This window comes from Sphaeramia orbicularis, chromosome 16 (genome assembly GCF_902148855.1).
Source record: "Sphaeramia orbicularis chromosome 16, fSphaOr1.1, whole genome shotgun sequence".
NCBI classification, from domain to species: Eukaryota; Metazoa; Chordata; class Actinopteri; order Kurtiformes; family Apogonidae; genus Sphaeramia; species Sphaeramia orbicularis.
Genome location: NC_043972.1, coordinates 58,817,301 through 58,840,244, shown reverse-complemented (window position 1 = coordinate 58,840,244; position 22,944 = coordinate 58,817,301). Strand labels below are relative to the sequence as shown.

Sequence of the window (22,944 nt, the reverse complement as noted above, 5' to 3'; positions counted from 1 at the left end):
ATTCATGCTTATGGAAGGACTGACACTGACATCTACCACAAGAAAGATGCTCAGCAGCACAGCAGGGATTCATTCAACATTTTTTGCTTAATTCAAGATTTTTTGTTTTGTTTTGTTTTTTTGCTTAATTGAAGACATTTGTTTTGCTTGATTCAAGATATTTTTTTGGCTTAATTCAGGATTTTTTGGCTTAATTCAAGATTTTGTTTTTTTTTTTGCTTGCTTAAAAAAAAAAATGTTTTTTGCTTAATTCAAGATTTGTTTCATTCAACATTTTTTGCTTAATTCAACTTTTTTTTCTTAATTCATGATGTTTTTGGTTAATTCAAGATTTTTTTTTGCTTAAATCAAGATTTTTTTTTGCTTAATTCAACATGTTTTGCTTAATTCAAGATTTTTTTTTTTTTTTGCTTAATTCAAAAAATTTTTTTTTTTTTTTCCCTCAATTCAAGAATTTTTTTTTTTTTTTTTTTTTTTTTTTGCTTAAATTCAAGCAAAAAAAAAAAAAAAATCTGCCAATGAAACAAGTGAAAATGATCTTGGTCAGATTTGTTGAAATCACATTTTCCAGATCTATTGTCTATAGATCAGTTCTTATATCTCAGTTTAAAGTTTCTGTTTTGGTGATTCTGTCCTTCATGTTTTTTGCACTAAAGCAAAGAAACTAATTTGAAGTTGTTAATTCAAGATTTTTTGCTTAATTGAAGATTTTTTGCTTAATTCAAGATTTTTTTTTACTTAATTGAAGATTATTTTTGGCTTAATTCAACATTTTTTCCTTAATTCAAGCTATTTTTATTTATAATATAATTAATTAATTAATTTATTTATTTGCTTGATTCAATACATGACAGTGGAATTTTTAACTTTGCAAAAACATCCCATGGGCCAGATTGGAACCTTTGGCAGGTCTCATTTGGCCCCGGACCGCATGTTTGAGACCCCTGATCTACATGATCAGTATGATAAGGTCTTCTGCGATGGTGTGGGGTTTCTAAAACTTATTAAAACATGGCTCCATGGCTCAGATGGTAGAGCGGGTCGTCCAATAACTGAAGGGTTGGAGGTTCAAATCCCGCTCTGTCCATGTGCTGTTGTGTCCTTGGGCAAGACACTTCCCCCTCCTTTGCCTCCAGTGCTGCCACTCACACTGGTGTGTGAATGTTCGGTGGTGGTGGGAGGGGCCATAGGCGCAGATTGGCAGCCATGCTTCTGTCAGTCTGCCCCCCCCCCCCCCCCCCCCCCCCAGGGCAGCTGTGGATACAGATGTAGTTTACCACCACCAGAGGGAGAATGTGTGAGTGAATGAATAATGGATCCTCTGTACGCACTTTGAGTATGCATTCATAGAAAAGCGCTGAATAAATCTAATCCGTTATTATTATTATTATTATTAAAACGATGGTCCTCCTGGTGAGATGCACAGACACCTGACCCTTTAATGACGTCCTCAGATGTTGAAATCGTCTTTAAAAGTACTCACCTGGTTTATCTGTGGATGTTTTGTTCCTAAAAGTGGCTTCAATTTTTACAGCTTCAGTCTTTCGACACCTGCACCAGATCCACTGAGGTTTCAAACCAGATCTGATAGAGTCGGTGTCAGACCTGAGTTTAAACATGATCTGAATAGAACCTTCTGGGTCTTCTTTTATTCTGTTATATGTCTGCTGTTCATCATCATTACAGTGCATTAGCGCCCCCTACTGTTGGGGAGTGTGAATGGACGAGGCTCAGCTCCATACAAATAAACCACAGGACTGGTTTATCCACAGTATTGAACCCAAAGGACCACCACCCACTGGAAACAGGTTTGAGACCCACTTTTGGGTCCCGACCCACTAGCTGAACCGGTGGTTTAGACCTTTTGTCAGAATGTGTCGATCCAGTGGCAGATGTTTGTTTTCAGAGCCTCAGCTCCATCCTGTTTCCATCAGCTCCAGTCTGTCAGCAGCAGTGGTCTACAGTCTGTGGAGACCCGCCATGGTCTAAACACCAGGACTTCCACCAAACACAGCAGACCCAGAACCAAACATCCCACCACTGTCCTCCATCCCAGCAGACGCCTCCACTGCTGAACCACAGAGTGTCTACTGGTGAACTCAGACCATTAGCATCATGTTTTCATCTACAGACAAACCAGACCAACTGGAACCGTTCAGCTTTAGTCTGAGTACCTTTAGGGTTGGGTTTTAAACCTGCAGCACCAACTACACATGTGACACAAAAAGAATGAATTTACATTTGGCTATGCATGTTAAAGTCTTTCATTTAAAACGATAAGGTTTTACAACACAGAACAGTGGTTACCATGGTTACAGAGGTTACCATACTACAGTGGTTACTGTGGTTCCAGTGGTTACCATGGCTACAAGCGGTTCCAGTGGTTACCGTGGTTTCAGTGGTTACAGTGGTTACATTGGTTACAGTGGTAATGGTGGCTACGGTGGTTACAGTGGTTACCATGGTTACCGTGGTTACAGTGGTTAAAGTGGTTACCATGGTTACAGTGGTTACAGCGGTTACTTTGGTTACAGTGGTTACCGTGGTTACTGTGGTTACAGTGGTTACCATGCTTATAGTGGTTACTGTGGTTACAGTGGTTACCGTGGTTACAGTGGTTACCATGCTTACAGTGGTTACTGTGGTTACCGTGGTTACAGTGGTTACCATGCTTACAGTGGTTACTGTGGTTACAGTGGTTACCGTGGTTACCATGCTTACAGTGGTTACAATGGTTACAGTGGTATCGTCTTCCATCTTTATGGGTCGGTTCTGCTGGTTCTGCTGGTTCTGTTCTTCCTTCTTTATGGGTCAGTTCTGCAGGTTCTGCTGGTTCTGCTCTAACTCTAACTCTACTGGGACAAACTGACCCAAATGTGTCGGAGCAGACGTTCACCGTCATTCTGCAGATGAATTTGTTATTGATCGGATCAGGACCCAATAATTAAAACTGTTTGTATTAAATGTTAGTATTAAATGCTGTTGTTGCAGTGGAGTTATTTTCTTTCCTTAAAAATGCAGAACAGACCCCCCCCCCCCCCAGGCTCTAAATGTAAAAGTCTATCTGACCCTAAAATGGTTCTGCAGGCGCTCTGAGCAGCAGAAATAGTCCATCAGACAGAAATAGAAGAGCTGGACGCAGACGCTGCTGAAGCTGCTTCATACATACATTTATGAAACATTTCTAATCTGTCATGAGAGACAGACAGGAAACAGAATTCACCCAGAATTACTGACTATTAACAGTGTTGGTCAAATTACTTTTAAAAAGTAATTAGTTATAGTTACTAGTTACTTTCCCAAAAAAGTAATTGAATTGGTAATGGAATTACTCCTTCACAAATGTAATTAGTTACCAGGGAAAGTAATTATTGCATTAATTTATTTGAAAAACCGTCAAATATGTGAAAGAAAATGGATTTTTGAGCATGTTTCACAGACCAGTTTCATAGAGTGGAACAGCAGACAGGTACTGAACACCATGACTGTGGTGAGGCTGGGGTCCACCAGGGCCCAGCTGGGGTCCACCAGGGCCCAGCTGGGGTCCACTAGGGCCCGGCTTTTCCACCACATAAGTGCATATCTGCATTTATAGGACAATGCTCCTGTAGTTAATCCCACATCTCCACTTTTTTCAGTGGCTCCTCTCTGATCCAGCTGTAAATGTGTTCAGTCCAGTCAGTCAGACTCACTGATAACTCCTCCCTTAAATTAGCTGATAACTCCTCCCCTAAATTAGCTGATAACTCCTCCCCTAAATTAGCTGATAACTCCTCCCCTGCACACGTGGCTCCGTTCAAATGAATGTGTTGTGCTGGGACAACTCAAACTCGTAGATGTCATTAGTGGTTCAGGTGAAGGCAGCGTGGACAGCTCAGACTCATGGACACACAGGTGAAGCATGAAGGCAGTGTGGGGGATTGGAATAGAAGAACAACTTGCAAACAAACGGCTCGTAAATGAATCAGTTCTTATCGTTCACTGAAAAGAGCCGTTCTAAAGACTCGACTCATCTGTGAACGTCACACCTCTGGTGCCTGGCTGAGCGAGCCAGAACAGATAACAGCTGTTGGACACCAGTGCGTAGTAACGCACCACCTTTCACTGCTGGTAACGGTAACAGCGTTGTAACGTTTCAAATAGTAATTAATTAGATTACCTGTTACTGGAAAACAATAACAGGGTTAGTAACACTGACTATTAACGACAACATTAAGGTAAGACAGAAGGTGGGCTGTTGTTGATCCACTGAGGAGACGATCAGTGATGTTTGATCAGCTGACGGTTTAGTTTTGGAGGTTTACTGTGAACTGTGTTTCTTAGACAAAGGCTGACACAAAGAGGGAGAAATACCCTGTGTCTGATATATGAGAACGTTCATATGTGGTCATGAGTTTTTTACCTCCACCAAGGACGTTATGTTTTTCCCAGGGTTTGTTTGTTTGTTTGTTTGTTGGTTGGTTAGTTCGCAACATAACTGAAAAAGTTATGGACGATTTTGATGAAATTTTCAGGAAATGTTGATACTGGCACAAGGAACAAATGATTATGGTGATGGGGGGGGGGGGGGGGCTGATCTGCCTGGGCGGACGTCTGTGCTCTCTGAGGGCTTTTCTAGTCTTACATGTGACATTTTAGCAAAGCTTGGGTTTAACTCCCCAAAACAGAACAGGCTGAGTAGACAGAATCAAAATGTAGAATATAAAACTCTGAAATGTACAGAGGATAAAAAAAGTGAATCTGCTGAGTTTGCTGTTTGTTGCTGTGACTGTACATGTCATTTTTTTTTTTTAAATATAAGTTTTGCCAAAATGAACATGAGGGTTTGTTTCCTGACATCTGATGGGATGTTTGGGAAATCCAGAGGTCTGAACATGAACAGTATGAATATAAGTGAAGGTGGACTGATGGAAATAGTTTGATTTCAGAGAATACTTTGCAGAAACCGGAGCCTTGGAGGCGCTGGTTTCTGCAGCTGCTGCCTCCTCCTGGTCTGTGTGAAATGACTTGGCACAAACTCTACATTTCTTCCTCCCACAGATCCCAGCGGAATCTGATGAGACTGCGAAGAATACCTGCAGGGCAAAGGCTGCACCACTGGAGGTAGAAACTCATCCTGACTGTCAGCGCCTCCATCACTGCTTCCAAACACCCTCCTCCTCCTCCTCCTCCTCCTCCTCCTCCTCCTCCTCCTCATCAGTGTCTTCATCCCATTTATCACCATCATCATGTGCAGTTCAACCCCACTGAGGTTAGTGCTGCAGGACTCACTTCTAAATGACTCCTGTTAGGGTTCGATCCTTTTCTGCACGTGTGTCATGGACCTATAGGGAGGAGCTAATTCAAACAAGTGGTGCCAGGGACAACAAGCCCCGCCCCTCGCACGTATTGTAGCTTATTTTGGCGTCGATCCAGCTGATGTCATCATGTCCATGCAGGTGCTGATGTCATCATAGACACATGTAGAAGCCAATAATGAAATAACAACCGATAACATAATAACGGAATAGGCCAAAAACGGAATATCTGGCCAATAATGGAATAAAAGTCCTGAACCGATATTGTAATAGCTTTTGGACAATAACATCATAACTTATTACGTTATTGGTTCAGTTATTACATTTGCAAAGATTTTTTTTGGGTTTTTTTTTAACCAGGCAAATAACGTAATAACCAGCCAGTAAGTTATAACGTTATTGGCCAAAAGTTATTACGTTATCGGTTCAGGACTTTTATTACATTGTTGGCCAGACTTTTATGACATTATTGGCTTATTACATTTTAAAAAATGGCAAATTTATTACATTATCAGCTGTTCTTATGTTATAGGCTTCTACAAGCCCCACCCCTCGCACGTATTGTAGCTTATTTTGGCATTGATCCAGCTGATGTCATCATGTCTATGCGGATGCTGATGTCATCATAGACACATGTAGAAGCCAATAATGTCATAACAACCGATAACATAATAACGGCCGATAAGGTAATAAATTTACCATGTTTAAAATGTAATAGGCCAATAATGTCATAAAAGTCCTGAACTAATAACGTAATAGCTTTTGGTCAATAATGTTATAACTTATTACGTTATTGGTTTAGTTATTACATTTGCAAATTATTTATTTATTTATTTTTTTACCAGGTCATTAACGTAATAACCAGCCAATAAGTTATAACGTTATTGGCCAAAAGCTATCATGATATCGGTTCAGGACTTTTATTACGTTGTTGGCCAGACATTACGTTATTGGCTTACTACATTTTAAAAATGGCAAATTTATTACATTATCGGCCGTTATTGCATTATTGGCTTCTACAACACACTTCACCCATTATAAGTAAATGGAAAAAAAAAAAAAAAGATTTGAAAAATTCAGAAAAAATTTTGAACTTTGACCGACTTTTTCCAAAATGTCATCACATCTATTCTGGGTCATTGGGAATCTATAAACCCAATTATGTATGAATTCAGTCTGTAGTTTTGCTGCTAAAGTGTAAACAAACAAACAAACAAACAAAAAAACAAACAAACAAACCAAACCAAGAACAACACCCACTGCCTCCCCTTCGGGGGGGTGGGGTAGTAAAAAAACCAAACCTCCCCCAAAAATAAATAATGAAGTTATGAACAAACTCATTCATATGGATACAAATCCAAAAAATAAGAACAGGCTGAGTGGAAACTCTTTATTAAAAAAGGAAGCAGTAATATTAAAATGTACTTTACTTTCAAAGTAGCAGTGTGACAAAATACCAATATGGTGAACTATCAGCATATTTAATCTTACCGTGGATTATAAAGTGTATATATATATATATATATATATATATATATATATATATATATATATATATATACATATATATAGATAGATAGATAGATAGATAGAGATAGTTTGATTGTTTTAAAACATGTAAATATTCTTTATTAAACATTAAAAAGTAAAAAAAAAAACTGCAAATAGTCATGTAATATAAGGGCAAAAAACTGTATTTTAATTATGGAAAATGACCGTATTTTTATGAGATGGTTATTTTCTGTTATTTTACAGTATTTTTTGACACCTCTGCTGCTGGAATATTACCTTTTTTTTTTTTTTTTTAATACTATTTTTTTTTACAGTGTATTTGTGGAGCAATATTCATACACAAGACAATCCAAAGTGCTTTAAAAAGGCATAGAAACACGTACACATCAGACAGCAGCAGAATAAAACATTCAACTAAAGGAAAGTTCAGAAAAGATGATCTACCCCCCCACCCCTGGGGTTTCCTGCCTCATTGAGCGCAATTCGTTACTTGCGCCCCCGGGCACTCGAAGAATCCCAGACACACAAAAACAATTAAGAATTTAATGTTAAATCAGTCAAAACAGTTGAAGTTGTGAGTTTCAGTGCAGGTATTAGAGCAGAAAATAAACCCAGTGCTCTAACCAAAGGCAGCTGGAAACACATGAGTCTTGAACGTTGTTTTAACAGAACTGAGTCGGAGCAGAACTGCAGTTTTCTGGTGGTTTGTTCCAGATGTGGAGCATCAAAACTCAAAGCTGCTTCTCCCTGTTTGGTTCTGACTGTGGGGACTGACCTGGGCCAGAGGGTCTGAGGGTCTGAGGGTCTGAGGGGTCTGGACCAAGGTTATTATCAATAACAAAAACTAACGAAATGAGGAAAACTAGAACAGAAAAACCTTTTTGTTCACTGAAAAAAATAAAAATTCTAATTAAAAGAAAAAAACGATAACTGACAAACTCTATTGTGTGTTTACAAAACTAACTAAAACGTATATTAGTTATGGATTAAATTTCCTTCGTTTTTGTTTTTGTAAAGGTCGGATTGATATGAAAGCAAATTATTTTGCTCTAGCAATTTTAGCTAGCGGCACCATACGACACTTTTTGGTCCGTCACTTGTGTTCACTTGTGGTTTCCAGTCGTCTTCTGGTCCCCACTCTACCTGGAAACATGGAGACTAAAGCAGCAGAGTCCTGTCTGGGATTGATTTGAATACGATGACAGAGAAGAAGAGAAAAGAGACGACTAAACTAAAATTAATGCTAAGACTAAACTAAAACTAAGCATTTAGAAAAAAACGAAAACTAATAAAAACTAGCAAACCTGCTCTAAAAATGAATTAAAATGAACTGAATTAGAGAAAAAAAGTCAAAACTACATAAAACTAAACTATAATGAAAAATCCAAAACTATTAGAACCTTGATTGGAAACTTATCTATTTTTTTCTTCCAACAAAATACTCTGTACTTTTGAGACTATAGTTCAGTGGTTTCAACCTTTTTTTTTTCTTTTACTCCAGACCCCATTTTAACATCACACACATTCAAAACAGACTGTTTTTTGTTTTGTTTTTTTTGCTAAAATTAATTAGTTTTTGATCCTGTAATAATTTTCTATCCTCTGTTTCAAATCCAGGTTCATTTCAGAGGACATTTAGTCTATTTAATGTATATTATTGTGGACAGAGGAAGAAAAGACAGGTGTAAATCACTGCACAAAAGGAGAATTTTTGGGGGTAAATTATGCTGCAAAATATAAACTATGACATTTATTTATTTTTGTTTGTTTTTGTTTCACCCCTATAAACACATGGATATATCGTAGGTTATTAAGAGCAATATCTCGATAATCGCACTATTGCCGTATCACAGTATAGTGATCAGGAGCCATGTATCGCCTATGGGTGCTTCTCTGAAACTGGGTTTCTTTTAGTATCTGTCACTGTTCCATCTGTTTAGACCCAATAATAAAAGGTAAATGTAAACATATTGACCCCAGGATGGACCTAATGATGACCTCAGAGAAATGCACTAAAATTATCCTCTTGCTCTGATCCATCCCATAATTAATGAATTTACAATTAAATATTGGGTCCAAAAATAGGACCCAAATATGGACATTAAATCTCCCTCGGTGTCAGTGCATTAAATGTGTAAACATGTGTGTAAATGCTCTTCTACAGACTCTAAATACAGACACTGTGTTCAGTGTGTGGATCCCAGTGGTTTTTCGAATCCACACATGTGGGTTTGGCATCAGTCTCAGACTCATTCCGGGTCTGGTGTGGGAACCATCGTGTCCACTGGTGTTACATACAGAACCGGAACATTTAAACACTAATAATAAATCGCAAATGATTTTACAACAGCGGTCATTTTTTGTCAAACACTCTGCCTTAAATAATTAGTTCAAATCCCAAAATGCACCTGTGAGAGAATAAAAAGATATTTAAAAAAAAAAAAAAATAGTAGTGTGTAATTTTCGTGTCCTTTTGATCATGTTACATGTGGATTTATGTATTAAATATAATGTAAAATAATATAAAAATGTGTTTTATCTGAAAAATAGTTTCTCTTTTATCTCAGTAAATATTTATTTTTAAATTAAACCCAAAGTTCTTCCAAACCTGCTTCAGAACATTAGTTACGTCTGGGTTGAATGTTTAACCCCTCTGTCCTGTTTTTAGGAGTTTCAGAGAAGAACCCATATTGTATCATATCGTATCGTATCATATCGTTTTATATCATATAATATCATATCATATCATATCATGTATCGCATCATATTGTATTGTATCGTATCGTATTCTATCATATTGTATCGTATCGTATCATATCATATCACATCATATTGTGCCATATAGTACTGTATCATATATCATTTCGTATTGTATCGTATCGTATCATATCGTATCATATCATATCATATCATATCATATCATTTGGTATCTGATATTCCCAGCTCTATTTAAAAAAACACTTGACTGAACATCCAGTATTTTGTCTTCATTCTGTCACGACTCTGGTTTTGCATTTTCATACCATTCCGGCTTTTTCTTTCATTGGTTAAATTTAGACCAAGGACATCTTCACTACAAAGTAAACAACAACAATAACAACAACAACAATAACACCCAGATGAAGGCTGTAACAGATCTAATGAGATTCTATAAGAAGGCGGAGTGGGGGTGGGGGGTTGTATCTGACACACAGAACTGAGTCTGAGTGGAAGTTTAGAAGCAGAAGCATCAGCTGACTGAAGAACAGCAGCAGTCTGATCCTCCTGTCAACGACTACAAACACAGACATGAAAACAGATATATGAACACAGACTAGAAACAGACTAGAAACACAGACATATGAACACAGACTAGAAACAGACTAGAAACACAGATATATGAACACAGACTAGAAACAGACTAGAAACACAGACATATGAAAACAGACTAGAAACAGACTAGAAACACAGACATATGAAAACAGACTAGAAACACAGACATGAAAACAGACTAGAAACACAGACTAGAAACACAGACATATGAAAACAGACTAGAAACACAGACTAGAAACACAGACATGAAAACAGACTAGAAACACAGACTAGAAACACAGACATGAAAACAGACTAGAAACACAGACTAGAAACACAGACATGAAAACAGACTAGAAACACCGACTAGAAACAGACTAGAAACAGACTAGAAACACAGACTAGAAACAGACTAGAAACACAGACACATGAACACAGACTAGAAACACAGACTAGAAACAGACTAGAAACACAGACTAGAAACACAGACAAGAAACAGACTAGAAACACAGACTAGAAACAGACTAGAAACAGACTAGAAACACAGACTAGAATCAGACTAGAAACACAGACTAGAAACAGACTAGAAACACAGACACATGAACACAGACTAGAAACACAGACTAGAAACAGACTAGAAACACAGACTAGAAACACAGACAAGAAACAGACTAGAAACACAGACTAGAAACAGACTAGAAACACAGACACATGAACACAGACAAGAAACAGACTAGAAACACAGACTAGAAACAGACTAGAAACACAGACACATGAACACAGACAAGAAACAGACTAGAAACACAGACTAGAAACAGACTAGAAACACAGACAAGAAACAGACTAGAAACACAGACTAGAAACAGACTAGAAACACAGACACATGAACACAGACTAGAAACAGACTAGAAACACAGACAACAAAAAGACTAGAAACAAACCAGAAACACAGACAAGAAACAGACTAGAAACACAGACACATGAACACAGACACAGTGTTTCTCTGCTTCATTCACTGGCGTCAAACATACTAAACCAGTCCACCATACCATCTAGTCCAGTCCAGTCCAATCCAGTCCAGTCCAATCCAGTCCAGTCCAGTCCAGTCCAATCCAGTCCAGTCCAGTCCAGTCCAATCCAGTCCAATCCAGTCCAGTCCAATCCGGTCCAGTCCCGTCCAATCCAGTCCAGTCCAATCCAGTCCCGTCCAGTCCAGTCCAGTCCAGTCCAGTCCAGTCCAGTCCGGCCCGTGGGATGAATGTGTGAAATGCAGAATTACACAGAAGGTATGAACCATCATGGATGTCCACATCATTTCCACAGTTCAGGGGTGACGTACAGACCAGTTCGATCTCAGAGGGGTCGGACCAACAGTAGTGGTCGAGGCTTTTATTCCATTTTATTTATTACGATGTTTTTTTATTTATTGATGTTGATTTTACACTGTAGTTACAGACTGAGAAACTAAATCACCTTCTCTTGTGTGTGAGTGCACAGTGGAAATGACAAGAAGAATCCTTCATCCTTGAGTGTAAAAAAAAAAGAAATACAAAAAAGACAAGTCGCAACAAACCCCGCTCTTACTTTAACCACAGCAACTTTAATCAGTTCCTTAATGGCATTTACCCCCCCCCCATCCCCAAAGGGCAGGCAAGGGCTATTGTTTTTGGTTTGGTTTGTTTGATGTTTGTTTGTTTGTTTACACTTTAGCAGCAAAACTATTGGTTCAATGGTTTGTAAAGCACTGTGAATTACTTTGTGTATGAACTGTGCTGTACAAATAAATTAGCCTTGCCTTGCAAGGTTATAATCGTTAACGAAAACTAATGAAATGACCAAAACTAGAATTGAAAAAACATTTTTGTTAACTGAAATAAATAAAAACTATCATTAAAAGAAAAAAACGATAACTAACTGAAACTGTATTGTGTGTTTACAAAACTAACTAAAATGTATAAAAGTTATGGATAAAATTCCCTTCGTTTTCGTCTTCGTCAATGTTGGATTGATACGAAAGAGATTTATTTCACTCTAGCATTTTTAGCTAGCGGCACCATACGACACTTGATGGTCCGTCACTTGTGTTCACTTGTGGTTTCCAGTCGTCTTCTGGTCCCCACTCTACCTGGAAACATGGAGACTAAAGTTGGGAGAAAGCAGCAGAGTCCTGTCTGGGATTTATTTGAATACGACGACAGAGAAGAAGAGAAAAGAGACGACTAAACTAAAATTAATACTAAAACTAAACTAAAACTAAGCATTTAGAAAAAAATGAAAACTAATAAAAATTAGCACCTGTTCTAAAAACTAATTAAAACTAAGTGAATTAGAGAAAAAAAGTCAAAACTAATTAAAAGTAAACTATAATGAAAAATCCAAAACTCTTAGAACCTTGTTGCCTTCACTTAAATTCAAACTAAACTGGGTTTATAGATGACCACTGACCCACTCTGACATAAACCTATAAGACATATGGGGTTTTTCATATTTTCTGTAACATTTACTTAACATTGTGGTACCCTGCCGTTATAAAGGATAGGGAAATCACAAAAAAAGCAACCATAAAAAAATTTGTCATTTCTAATCAACTCATTCTGAAAAAAAAAACAAAAAAAAAAACAAACAATTTTATTAATCAACAAGTGGTTACAGACACAACAAGCCCCGCCCCTCACATGTATTGTATCTTATGTTGTCATGGGTCCAGCTGATGTCATCATGTCTGTGTGAGCTGATGTCATAACAGTTGTCTCTATATATGTGACAAGTTTGAAGGAAATTGAAACAAAATCCATGTTTTTATAGACATGTGGAATGTCGCCCATTATAAGTAAAGGAGAAGATTTTAAAAATTCATAAAAAAAAAAAAAAAAATTAACTTTGACCTACTTTTCCCAAAATGTAATCACATCTGTTTTGGGTCACTGGTAATCTATAAACCCAATTAGGTATGAATTCAACTAATAGTTTTGTTGTTAGAGTGTGAACAAACAAACAAACAAACAAACAAACAAGTGTTCAGAGAACGCAAACCTCCGCCAAACACCCCGAACAGTGAGCATGTGTGGATCGACTATTTGTTTTTAAACTATGGATGTGCAGAACACATTTCATAATGATATTTTGCGAATTACATTTTTTATGATTTTTTGAAAATGGTGCATAAAAAATAATACAAGTCCACAGAGCGTAACGGAAGACAAATGGAGCGGAACGATATTTCGTACAAAGTTGAAGCTGGGTACCAGTCATGTGTTTGTCAAATTATATTCAATTCACATCAATATGAGTTGAGTTCTAGTTTTAAATGTGTGGGAAATGGGATTTTCAATGTTCAATGTAAATGTCCACAGAGTCCACATTCCACAGTGGATGTGGACAATTTAGTTCCAGATACAAGAGATTGTTCTAAGCTACAGGTGGATCCAATTGGAGGAGAATCAGAGTTGTTTTGAATTTTTTTAGGAATTTTGGAAAATGTCTCAATGATGACAGATGGAAAATTGTAGATGTTGTGACCTTGCTGTGACCTTGAACTTTGGCCTACTGGGACCAAAATTTAATGGGTTGGTCCCAGGGCCTAGGCCTATCTGTGGGGAAGGTTGGGTGGAAGAGTTTTCCCGTAAAGTTGCTAACAAACAAACAAACAAACAAACAAACAAACAGACATACTAACAAACAAACATACAAACAAACAAAGTGATCACAATACCTCCTGGTGGAGGTAACAAACCAAAAACAACAGCCCGTGCCTCCCCTTCCCCTTTACATTAATAAACTATCCTTTCACAAAAAATATAAAAAACCTGAACAAATATGAACAACCTGAAATGTCTTCAGAGAAGTCAGTGAAATTTAAACAATATTTATTATCACACATTTTGGGAAAAGTAGGTGAAAGTTCAAATTTTTTTGTATGAATTTTAAAAATCTTTCCATTTTCTTATAATGGGTGAAATATGTCTTGTTGTTAATGTTTTTCAAGTTTCTGTTCATGTGATCCATATGTTTTTGTTTTTGTTTTTTTTTTTGTTATTTTTTTTGGTCATATTTGTTTTTTGTTTTTTTTCTTTTCTGTTAATTGTTTTCCTGTTTCTCAAATTTCTCCAAATTACTGAATACTGTGTGTGTTTGTAGATCCACTGCTCTCTGTACATTGTACTGTTCATGTGTAACTGATAAACTGAGGCAGAATATAGTTAAAATTACAGTTATTTATTTTAAGACATTTCAGGTGTTCAATGTTATTCATATTTTAAAGAAGCTTTGTAGATGTGTAGATTTTCATCATGTAAATGTTACTTTTTCATTATAATTATTTTGGTGGTCCGGCCCACTTCAGGTCATATTAACCTCTTTCCTTTGATATTCATAATGTTTGGTTCACCTTTACTTTGGTTTAGTTCATTATAGCCCATTAGCAACAACACTGTAGTAGCTATTCTTCCATAAATATCTTTAAATCTGACAATGTACCAGAACAACAGCATCATGAACATTTCAAAGTAATTGAGATATAGACAAAAACAGGCAGAATGTTGTTAAAATTGCACATTTCGGGTTGTTCATCTTTGTTTTTATTTGTGTTTATTTGCATTTTATTGTGAAAGAGTAGTTTTGAAATGTTAATATTTTCACAGTATAATGTTATTTTTTTCACTTAAATTTTTTCCACATAATTTTTCACAAAGAAAATTTATCGTCAGTATTTCTGGGTTATTGTGTTGTTATTTTGACTGTAGATCACATTGGTCTGTGTGTGGAACCTGAACCAAAAGGATCTGGACAGCCTGGACTGTTCAGGTTCATTTTTGCACTTTGATCCTGCAGGGCCGGAATGGACCCTACGGGGGGAGGGGGTGCCAGATTTGGCCCCCGGGCCACATGTTTGACACCTGTGATTTATAGTAACGGGAAAGAGTCCAATTTAGCCAACTGTGAAATACTTATATTATTTATTACTTTCCAATGGAGCAATGTTTAATAATCAGAATTATTACATAATAATTACATGAATTTGAATCGACATAATCCAACACTATTTAATATCAGTCACATTATGAGGAAACTGATTATTATGAAGGGACTTGAATGCATCGCAGATATATTTAGATGTGGAGTTTTTAAAGCTAATAGAACTAGAGCAGAAAAAAATGGGAACTGAAAAAAAAACAGAGTTAGAAATCAGCTGTGGTTGAACACATTTATCTAACGACATAAACCAGTCAACCTTCAAGTAATTAATGAACGTGTTACCGAACAACAAACTCTATTAAAAACATGAAAAAAAGAGAGAGAGAAAAAAAAGGTTTGGGTAACGTGGGAGTGATTTCTTTTTTTTTGTTTGTTTGTTTTTTTTTTGCAGTTATTCTTTTCCTTTAAAGTCCTTAATTGCAGTTGAAAAGCCTCCTATTATCCACCGACAGCGAACGTAGGTGCAGGTTCTTCCAGCAGCAGCAGTTTGTCAAACAGTCCAATAACACTGGTCAACAACAAATTTATTGTTGAAGTTTTTTGAGCTGATTTAGGATCATTTTGGTGCTGAATCCAAAAATCACATTAATTTTGCTCAATCAGGTCAACTTTCTGAACTATGCTACATATTGTCTTTTTAACATTTTTGCTTACATTTATGGGCATTTTCACATCATATGATACAAAATTCTTTCATATTTCTTGCAATAAACGAGTTCTGAAGATTTTGCTTTTGCCAATTTATGATTAATGGTTTTTTTAATATTACAGGTGAATGAAATGGCTTCGACTAGAAGATGTTGCAAAAATAAGCCTGACGTATTCTGCTCCATCTGCGGTGAATACACCATTGTACCTAACAGGAATCCTGTTAGAAAATGATTTTTTTTCTCTTAAAACCGATTTTGAGTGAGAACTATATAAAAAAATCAACTGACAGAGTCACAAAAATGTAATCAATTTTGTGAGAAGATCCAATTTTTCAAAATCAAATTAGCAAAAAAACCTGACCTGATTGAGAAAAACAGATGTCATTTTTGGATTTAGCGGTGCAAAATGGTCCTAATTCAGTTGGAAAAACCTAGACAACTTGCAAAAAACATGTTTTTTGTAACCCAGTGTTATTTATTACTTTCCAATGGAGCAATGTTTAATAATCAGAATTATTACATAATAATTATATGAATTTGAATCGACACAATCCAACACTATTTAATATCATTCACATTATGAGGAAACTGATTATTATGAAGGGACTTGAATGCATCGCCAATATATTTAGATGTGGAGTTTTAAAAGCTAATAGAACTAGAGCAGAAAAAAATGGGAACTGAAAAAAAAAAAAACAGAGTTAGAAATCAGCTGTGGTTGAACACATTTATCTAACGACATAAACCAGTCAACCTTCAAGTAATTAATGAATGTGTAACCGAACAACAAACTCTATTAAAAACATGAAAAAAAGAGAGAGAGAGAAAAAAAGAAAGGTTTGGGTAACGTGGGAGTGATTTCTTTTTTCTTTTTGTTTTTTTTGCAGTTATTCTTTTCCTTTAAAGTCCTTAATTGCAGTTGAAAAGCCTCCTATTATCCACCGACAGCGAACGTAGGTGCAGGTTCTTCCAGCAGCAGCAGTTTGTCAAACAGTCCAATAATCAGTCCCTTTGTGTGAACACTTCCAAGTCTTCTATTAAAAACAGTTTCATTGGAAAATGGAAGAATTATGGATTCATTGTTAAATAGTAGTGAATACCTGAAGGAAGATGTTGTGTCCATGAAGCCTGTGATTGGACACTGTTTTGTTTTGTTTTTTTGATGAGCTATAACAGTCACTTCTAGGGATGGGTACCGGTCACATTTAAACCAACATGGTACTGATACTGGGTTCCTGGGAACCGGCGCTGGTATACAACAGTAGGAGTGTTAGAAAATATCGGTTCTACAGCACAATGTACAGCACATCAAACCAAATTAAGTCTGTTATAAAACACCAGTTTGTCTGAAGTGTGTGTTTTTTGGTTGCAGTGTTTGTATTGTAAACATGTTGACACCTCTGCAGTGTCCTGTAGGAATTATGGTCGTTACTTTGAGACAGTGAAAACTAATCAACTGTTTGCACTTGGATCTAAAATAATCCCATCACAACAGTCGTATTTAGAGGAGAGGGCAGAGAGCGTCGGAGTGGAACAGAGGCGGACCCAGGAACAGGACAAACTGAAGCTCCACTAATAAACCTGGTGGTGACGGACAGGAGGCAGCGTCCTTTACCACAGACGAGTGCAGGGTTTAAGGAGAAGATCAAGTCAAATGGAGAAGTGACACCATCACTTTATACCAGGGCTCTCAAACTCCTGTTCTGTCAGGTTCCACATTCAGCCCGATTTGATCTGAAGTGGGTCGGACCAGTAAAATAATAACAGAATAACCTAGAAATAATGACAAGTCCAAATTTTTGTCTGTGTTTTAGTGCAAAAACCCCATTAAATTATGAAAATACTTACTTTTATAAACTTTCTAAGCAAAAAAGATGTGAATAACCTGAAAACACTGAAATTTCTCAAGAAAAATAAGTATAATTTTAACAATATTCTACCTCAATTTATCATTTCTACATGTGCATTCTGGATCAGATCTACAAAGACACTAAACACTGAGGAAGAGGAAGAAAAGAGTTCAAACTGGACTGAATTTTCTTTAGACATTTCAGGTTTATATTTGTTCAAGTTATTCACATTTTATTGTTACAGGATAGTTTGCAAGTGTAAGTATTTTCATAATTTAATGTTATTTTTTGCACTAAAACAAAGACAAAAATTTGAAGTTGTTAATTCAATATTTTTTGCTTAATTCAATATTTTTTGCTAAATTTGAGATTTTTTTGGCTTCATTCAAGATTTTTTCCTTAATTCAAGCAATGTTTTTTTTTTTTTTTTTTTTTTTTGGCTTAATTCAATTCAAGACACTGGAATTTTTGCACTTTGCAAATTCATCCCATGGGCAGGATTGGAACCTTTGGCGCCTTTGGCACTTGGCCCCCAGGCCGCATGTTTGAGACCCCTGGTTTAGACTATAGTCCAGTGGTTCCAACCTTTTTCTACTCCTGACCCCATTTTAACATCCCAGACATTCAAAATAGAGATTTTTTTTTTTTTTTTTGCTAAAATTAATTTGTTTTTGATCATGCAATAGTTTTCTATCCCCTGTTTCAAATCCAGGTTAATTTCAGAGGACATTTAGTCTATATAATGTATTTTGTTAAATTATTGAAAAAAAAAAAAAAAGAAAGAAATCTCTTAAGAAAAATAAGTGCAATTTTAACAAAATTGTGCCTCAACTTCTTATTTGTCCATGTGCATTCTGGATCAGATCTACAAAGACACTAAACACTGAGGAACAGGAAGAAAAGAGTTCAAATTGTGCTTTTAACACATTTCAGGTTGTTCACATTTTATTGTTATATGATAGTTTGCAAGTGTAAGAATTTTCATAATTTATTGTCTTTTTTTTTGCACTAAAACAAAATCAAAAATTTGAAGCTGTCATGATCTTTAGGCAATAATGTAATATTTATTTTTTTTACATCAAACCCGGAAGAAAATCTGCAGTCATTCTTTTTTGTGGGTTCTTCTGCTGTTCTTATTTGACTGTAGATCAGATTGGTCTGTATGTGGAACCTGAACTAAAATGAGTTCCACAGCCTGGACTGTGGAATTTTTACACTTTGCAAATTCATCCCAGGGGCTGGACTGGAACCTTTGGCAGGATGCATTTGGCCCCTGGGACACATGTTTGAGAGCCCTGGTCTACAGACCAAAGGTTCACAGATGGTCAAACAAACACAGCCTGGGAGGAAACTGTCACACTGCAACAAATTCAGATTATTTCCAGTAGTTAACTTTGGTGTTAGTGTTAGGGTGCAGAAGGTTCCATGCACTGATTATGTTTTTTAGCCTCAGACTGAGTGGCTGGACTCCTCTGACAGTCTGCATATGTATATGTGTATCGGCTAAAATTTCCTTAGGGGGTCAAATGAGTGTCCATTTTTGTCAAAAAAAAAAAAAACAGTTGTCATAAAGTCATAGAAGTGTGTGTAAATAATGCTAATCCATTTGTGCACAGACTACTGACATTCTTTGACAGTGGAAGCTCTATTTTCATAAATATTGGATTTGGAATATCACGTGTATGTGAAAACTTTTGCTGGTGGACGGACGTGACATTACCCATGATGCTCTGGTCAGTACCAGTACTTTATTAGGAATAAACTTCTAGACTTCCTATTGCTAATTCTACTCTTCTTCATAAATGTTGGTATTGTGGATCTAAAACAATCCCAGCTGACACAAAAACACTAAATGTGTCAGTGGACGGATGTGACATGGTTGTTGTGGATCCCATCATACTGATGCTCTGCAGCCATGTCAGCGTTTACACTAATGATCCCTGTGCAAAAACTAGGAGCACTATTATTTATTGGATAGTTTAGCACCAGACTAAAGAGGAAAGAACAATCTAGAATTGTTCTTTCTGTATAAAAATGCTTCTTATTGTAAAAGTGTTGATGTAAACAGTGCTGTGTGCCATTCTTCATGTATGTATTGGTGGAACAGAAGCAGGATGGATCAGCACCATACTCCAGATTGAACCTGTACAAATAAAACATGTGATATGGAGGAGAGAATCTGGGAAGAAAAACTGGGGAATCCAAAAGAAGAGAAGATTTGTTTTTCAGGTAAATTCAGTTCAAATAGAACTTGGCCATTTGTGACATGAAAATATAGCATTAATTGTGCTGAAATTGGACATTTTTGAGCTGAAAACATAGTTCATATGAGCATCAACATGTTGAACAGAACTGAAATCCTGTCCATTTGAACAACTGTCATTTACCAACACAAAGTTCCTTTGGATTCACTGACATTGATTTCTGATGCACAAAGACAGAACTAAGACCTCTAAGAAAAGTTTAGCCGATATGTATCCAACCTGATCAGACTCATGTGGTGCAGAGGCTGTTATTAAACGTGGAATGCTGACACACTAAAGGAATGCTGAACTCTCTGAAGCCTGAAGGTCTGTCCAGATTTAATGACATCAGCTGGCTTATGCCACTTTTTTTCTTCCAGCACTTATTCATACGACCACAAGAGGTCATCAAACCACAGCCAGAGGTATGTAAACATGGACGCCCGTCAACGCTGTCTCAGACCGGACCCATACAGAGCTGCACTAAATGGAAACAGTCCGGTCCGTTATTGGGATGTAACGATAGGAACATTTTATATCACAGTTATTGTGACCAAAATTATCACGGTTATCATTATTATTGTATTGTTGAAATTGTGCTCAAAATGTTCAAAAAGTACTGATATACACACTGAAATAATTTAACCAAGTTGTATTAAAAAACAAACAAACAAACAAATAAAATAATTGGCACAATGTCCCTTCTGTGTCAGAAACATTCAAATATTAACCCTTAGTGGTCTGAGCCTATTTTGTCTGTTTTTCAGTCCTTTTGATTTTGCCTTTATATACTAAATAAACAAATGTTTACTATACCCATGTTTGGGATCTGTTTTTTCAGCACAACTTCATCTATATCATCTGTCTATTATTTTTTCACTTTAACCTACTATATCAGGGCTGTCAAACTCATTTTGGTTCAAGTTCCACATTCAGCTAAATTTGATCTGCAGTGGGCCAAACCAGTAAAATAATAACATAAAAATATATAAATAATATCAACTCAAAACTTTTCTCTACGTTTTACTAGCAAAACAAGTGAATTTACATTATGAAAAGGTTTACATCTACAAACTATCCTTTCAAACAATGTGAATAACATAAACAAACTGAAAAAATAAGTGTAATTTTAACAATATTCTGCCTCAGTTTATCATTTCCACATGTACGTTATAACTTACAGATCATAGTGGATCTACAAACACACAAAACATTTAATAACAGACAGAATATTGTTAAAATTGTACTCACTTCTCTTAAGACATTTCAGGTTATTTGCCTTTTTTGCAAAATTATACTTTGTTTTAGTGTGAATACATGAAAATATTTACATTTACAAAGAGAAAAATTTGGAGTTGTCATTATTATGATAGTATTTTACTGAGTCCAACTTAATTTATATTATCTGCCTATTATTTTTTTCACTTTAACTTACTATAAAAACATAAAAGGCCAGAAAACACAAAAAAATATATAAAATCTGTTTGAAAAATGTATATAATTTATTGCATAAATAACACAAAGATGCTTAAGGAACCTTTTCAAAGACTTTAAAAGTGAATATTGGTTCCAAATATTAGGTATAGAAAATTAAAATTGTAATAAATTAAAAACTATACTCAAATATTTGACCTAAAAGCAGATCTTTACATAGGCATTTTCTCTGGAAAAGTGCGGTAATCAAACACGGTTATAATTAGAATTTAAACCAGGGGTGTCAGACTCATTTTAGTTCAGTTCCATATTCAGCCCAATTTGATCTGCAGTGGGCCGGACCAGTAAAATAATAACAGTGAAAAATTAAAATTATATTATGTTCAGGTTTACATCTACAAAGTTACCTTCAAAACTTGTCTTAAGAAAAACAAGTGTAATTTGAACAAAATTCTTCCTCAGTTTATCAGTTTATCATTTACACGTGTGTTATAATCGCACAAAACATTTAGTAACAGGTAGAATGTTGGTAAAACTGCATTTACTTTTCTTAAGACATTTCCGTTTGGTCATATTTGGTCAGGTTATTCACATTTTTTGTAAAAGCATAGTTTGGTAATGTCAACATTTTCATGTAATTTTACTTTTTTACAGCAAAAAAAAAAACAGAGAGAATTTGGGGTTGTCATTATTTATCGGTTATTTTGATCATATTTTACTGGTTCTGACCCACTTGAAATCTAATTGGACTGTGTGTGTCTGTATGTGGAACCTGAATTAAAATGTTTCTGACACCACTGATTGTTAATATCTTCAGTGTAATTTTTGCATTTCACAAATTCATCCCATGGGCCGGATATGACCCTTTGGCAGGCCGGATTTGGCCCCCGGACCATATGTTTGACACCTGTGGACTACATCAACATAAAAGGCCAGAAAATACAAAAAAATATAAAATCTGATTTTAAAAATTTATATACCGTACTTTCTGGGCTATAAGGCGCACCGGACTATAAGCCCCAGGTGTCCACGTTGTGACATGAGATATTTCCACAGACAGATGGTAAACAGACAGATTATTTAAATATTTATTTCCATCCCTTCACTGCTTTTTTCCAAACAGTGTCTGTAACACGGCAGTAAAACAGCAGGAACAGGCTGGTTCAAAAAAACAGAAAAGTCAGTGATCTGCATCTTCATCTTCCTTCTGCTCATTAAACCGCTGCAGTCGTCTTCTTCAGTGTTGGAGTTGAACATCCTCAAAGGCTCCGTCACACTCCTTCTACGTCTCTCCTCTGTTGTTGCTCAATGGCACTTCCGTGCTGCAGCTCTGTTTCCTTCTTTACAGACGCATCGATTGCTTTGAACTTAAAAGCTGCAGAATATGCATTTCTTCATGTGTTTTCCATGATGAGGGTTTGTGCATGACACACAAAATGACTGTTCAAAGTTCACATTCAAACTTCTCCTCTTCATCACCTCTTCCTCCTGTCTGTCTCACTTTTGTGCTTCCTGCTAGAACGCCCCCGGGTGGCCGTTAGCCTGTATAAATCTATACTCGAGCTGCATCGTGTAAGCCACAGGGTTCAAAACGAGGAAAAAGTAGTGGCTTATAGTCCGGAAAGTACGGTACTTTATTGTATAAATAACACAAAGATGTTTAACAAACCTTTTCACAGACTTTAAAAGTGAA

General features: G+C 36.3%; 1 protein-coding gene across 1 annotated transcript in view; it reads left to right on the top strand.

Annotated features, from left to right (window-relative positions):
* LOC115435875 (semaphorin-7A) overlaps positions 1-22,944 on the top strand; it is an 89,718-nt gene that overhangs the window by 21,501 nt on the left and 45,273 nt on the right. The window contains exon 3 of the mRNA XM_030158488.1: positions 5,041-5,103. Within this exon, the coding sequence (XP_030014348.1) occupies positions 5,041-5,103 (63 nt within the window). The remainder of the gene's footprint in view (positions 1-5,040; positions 5,104-22,944) is intronic.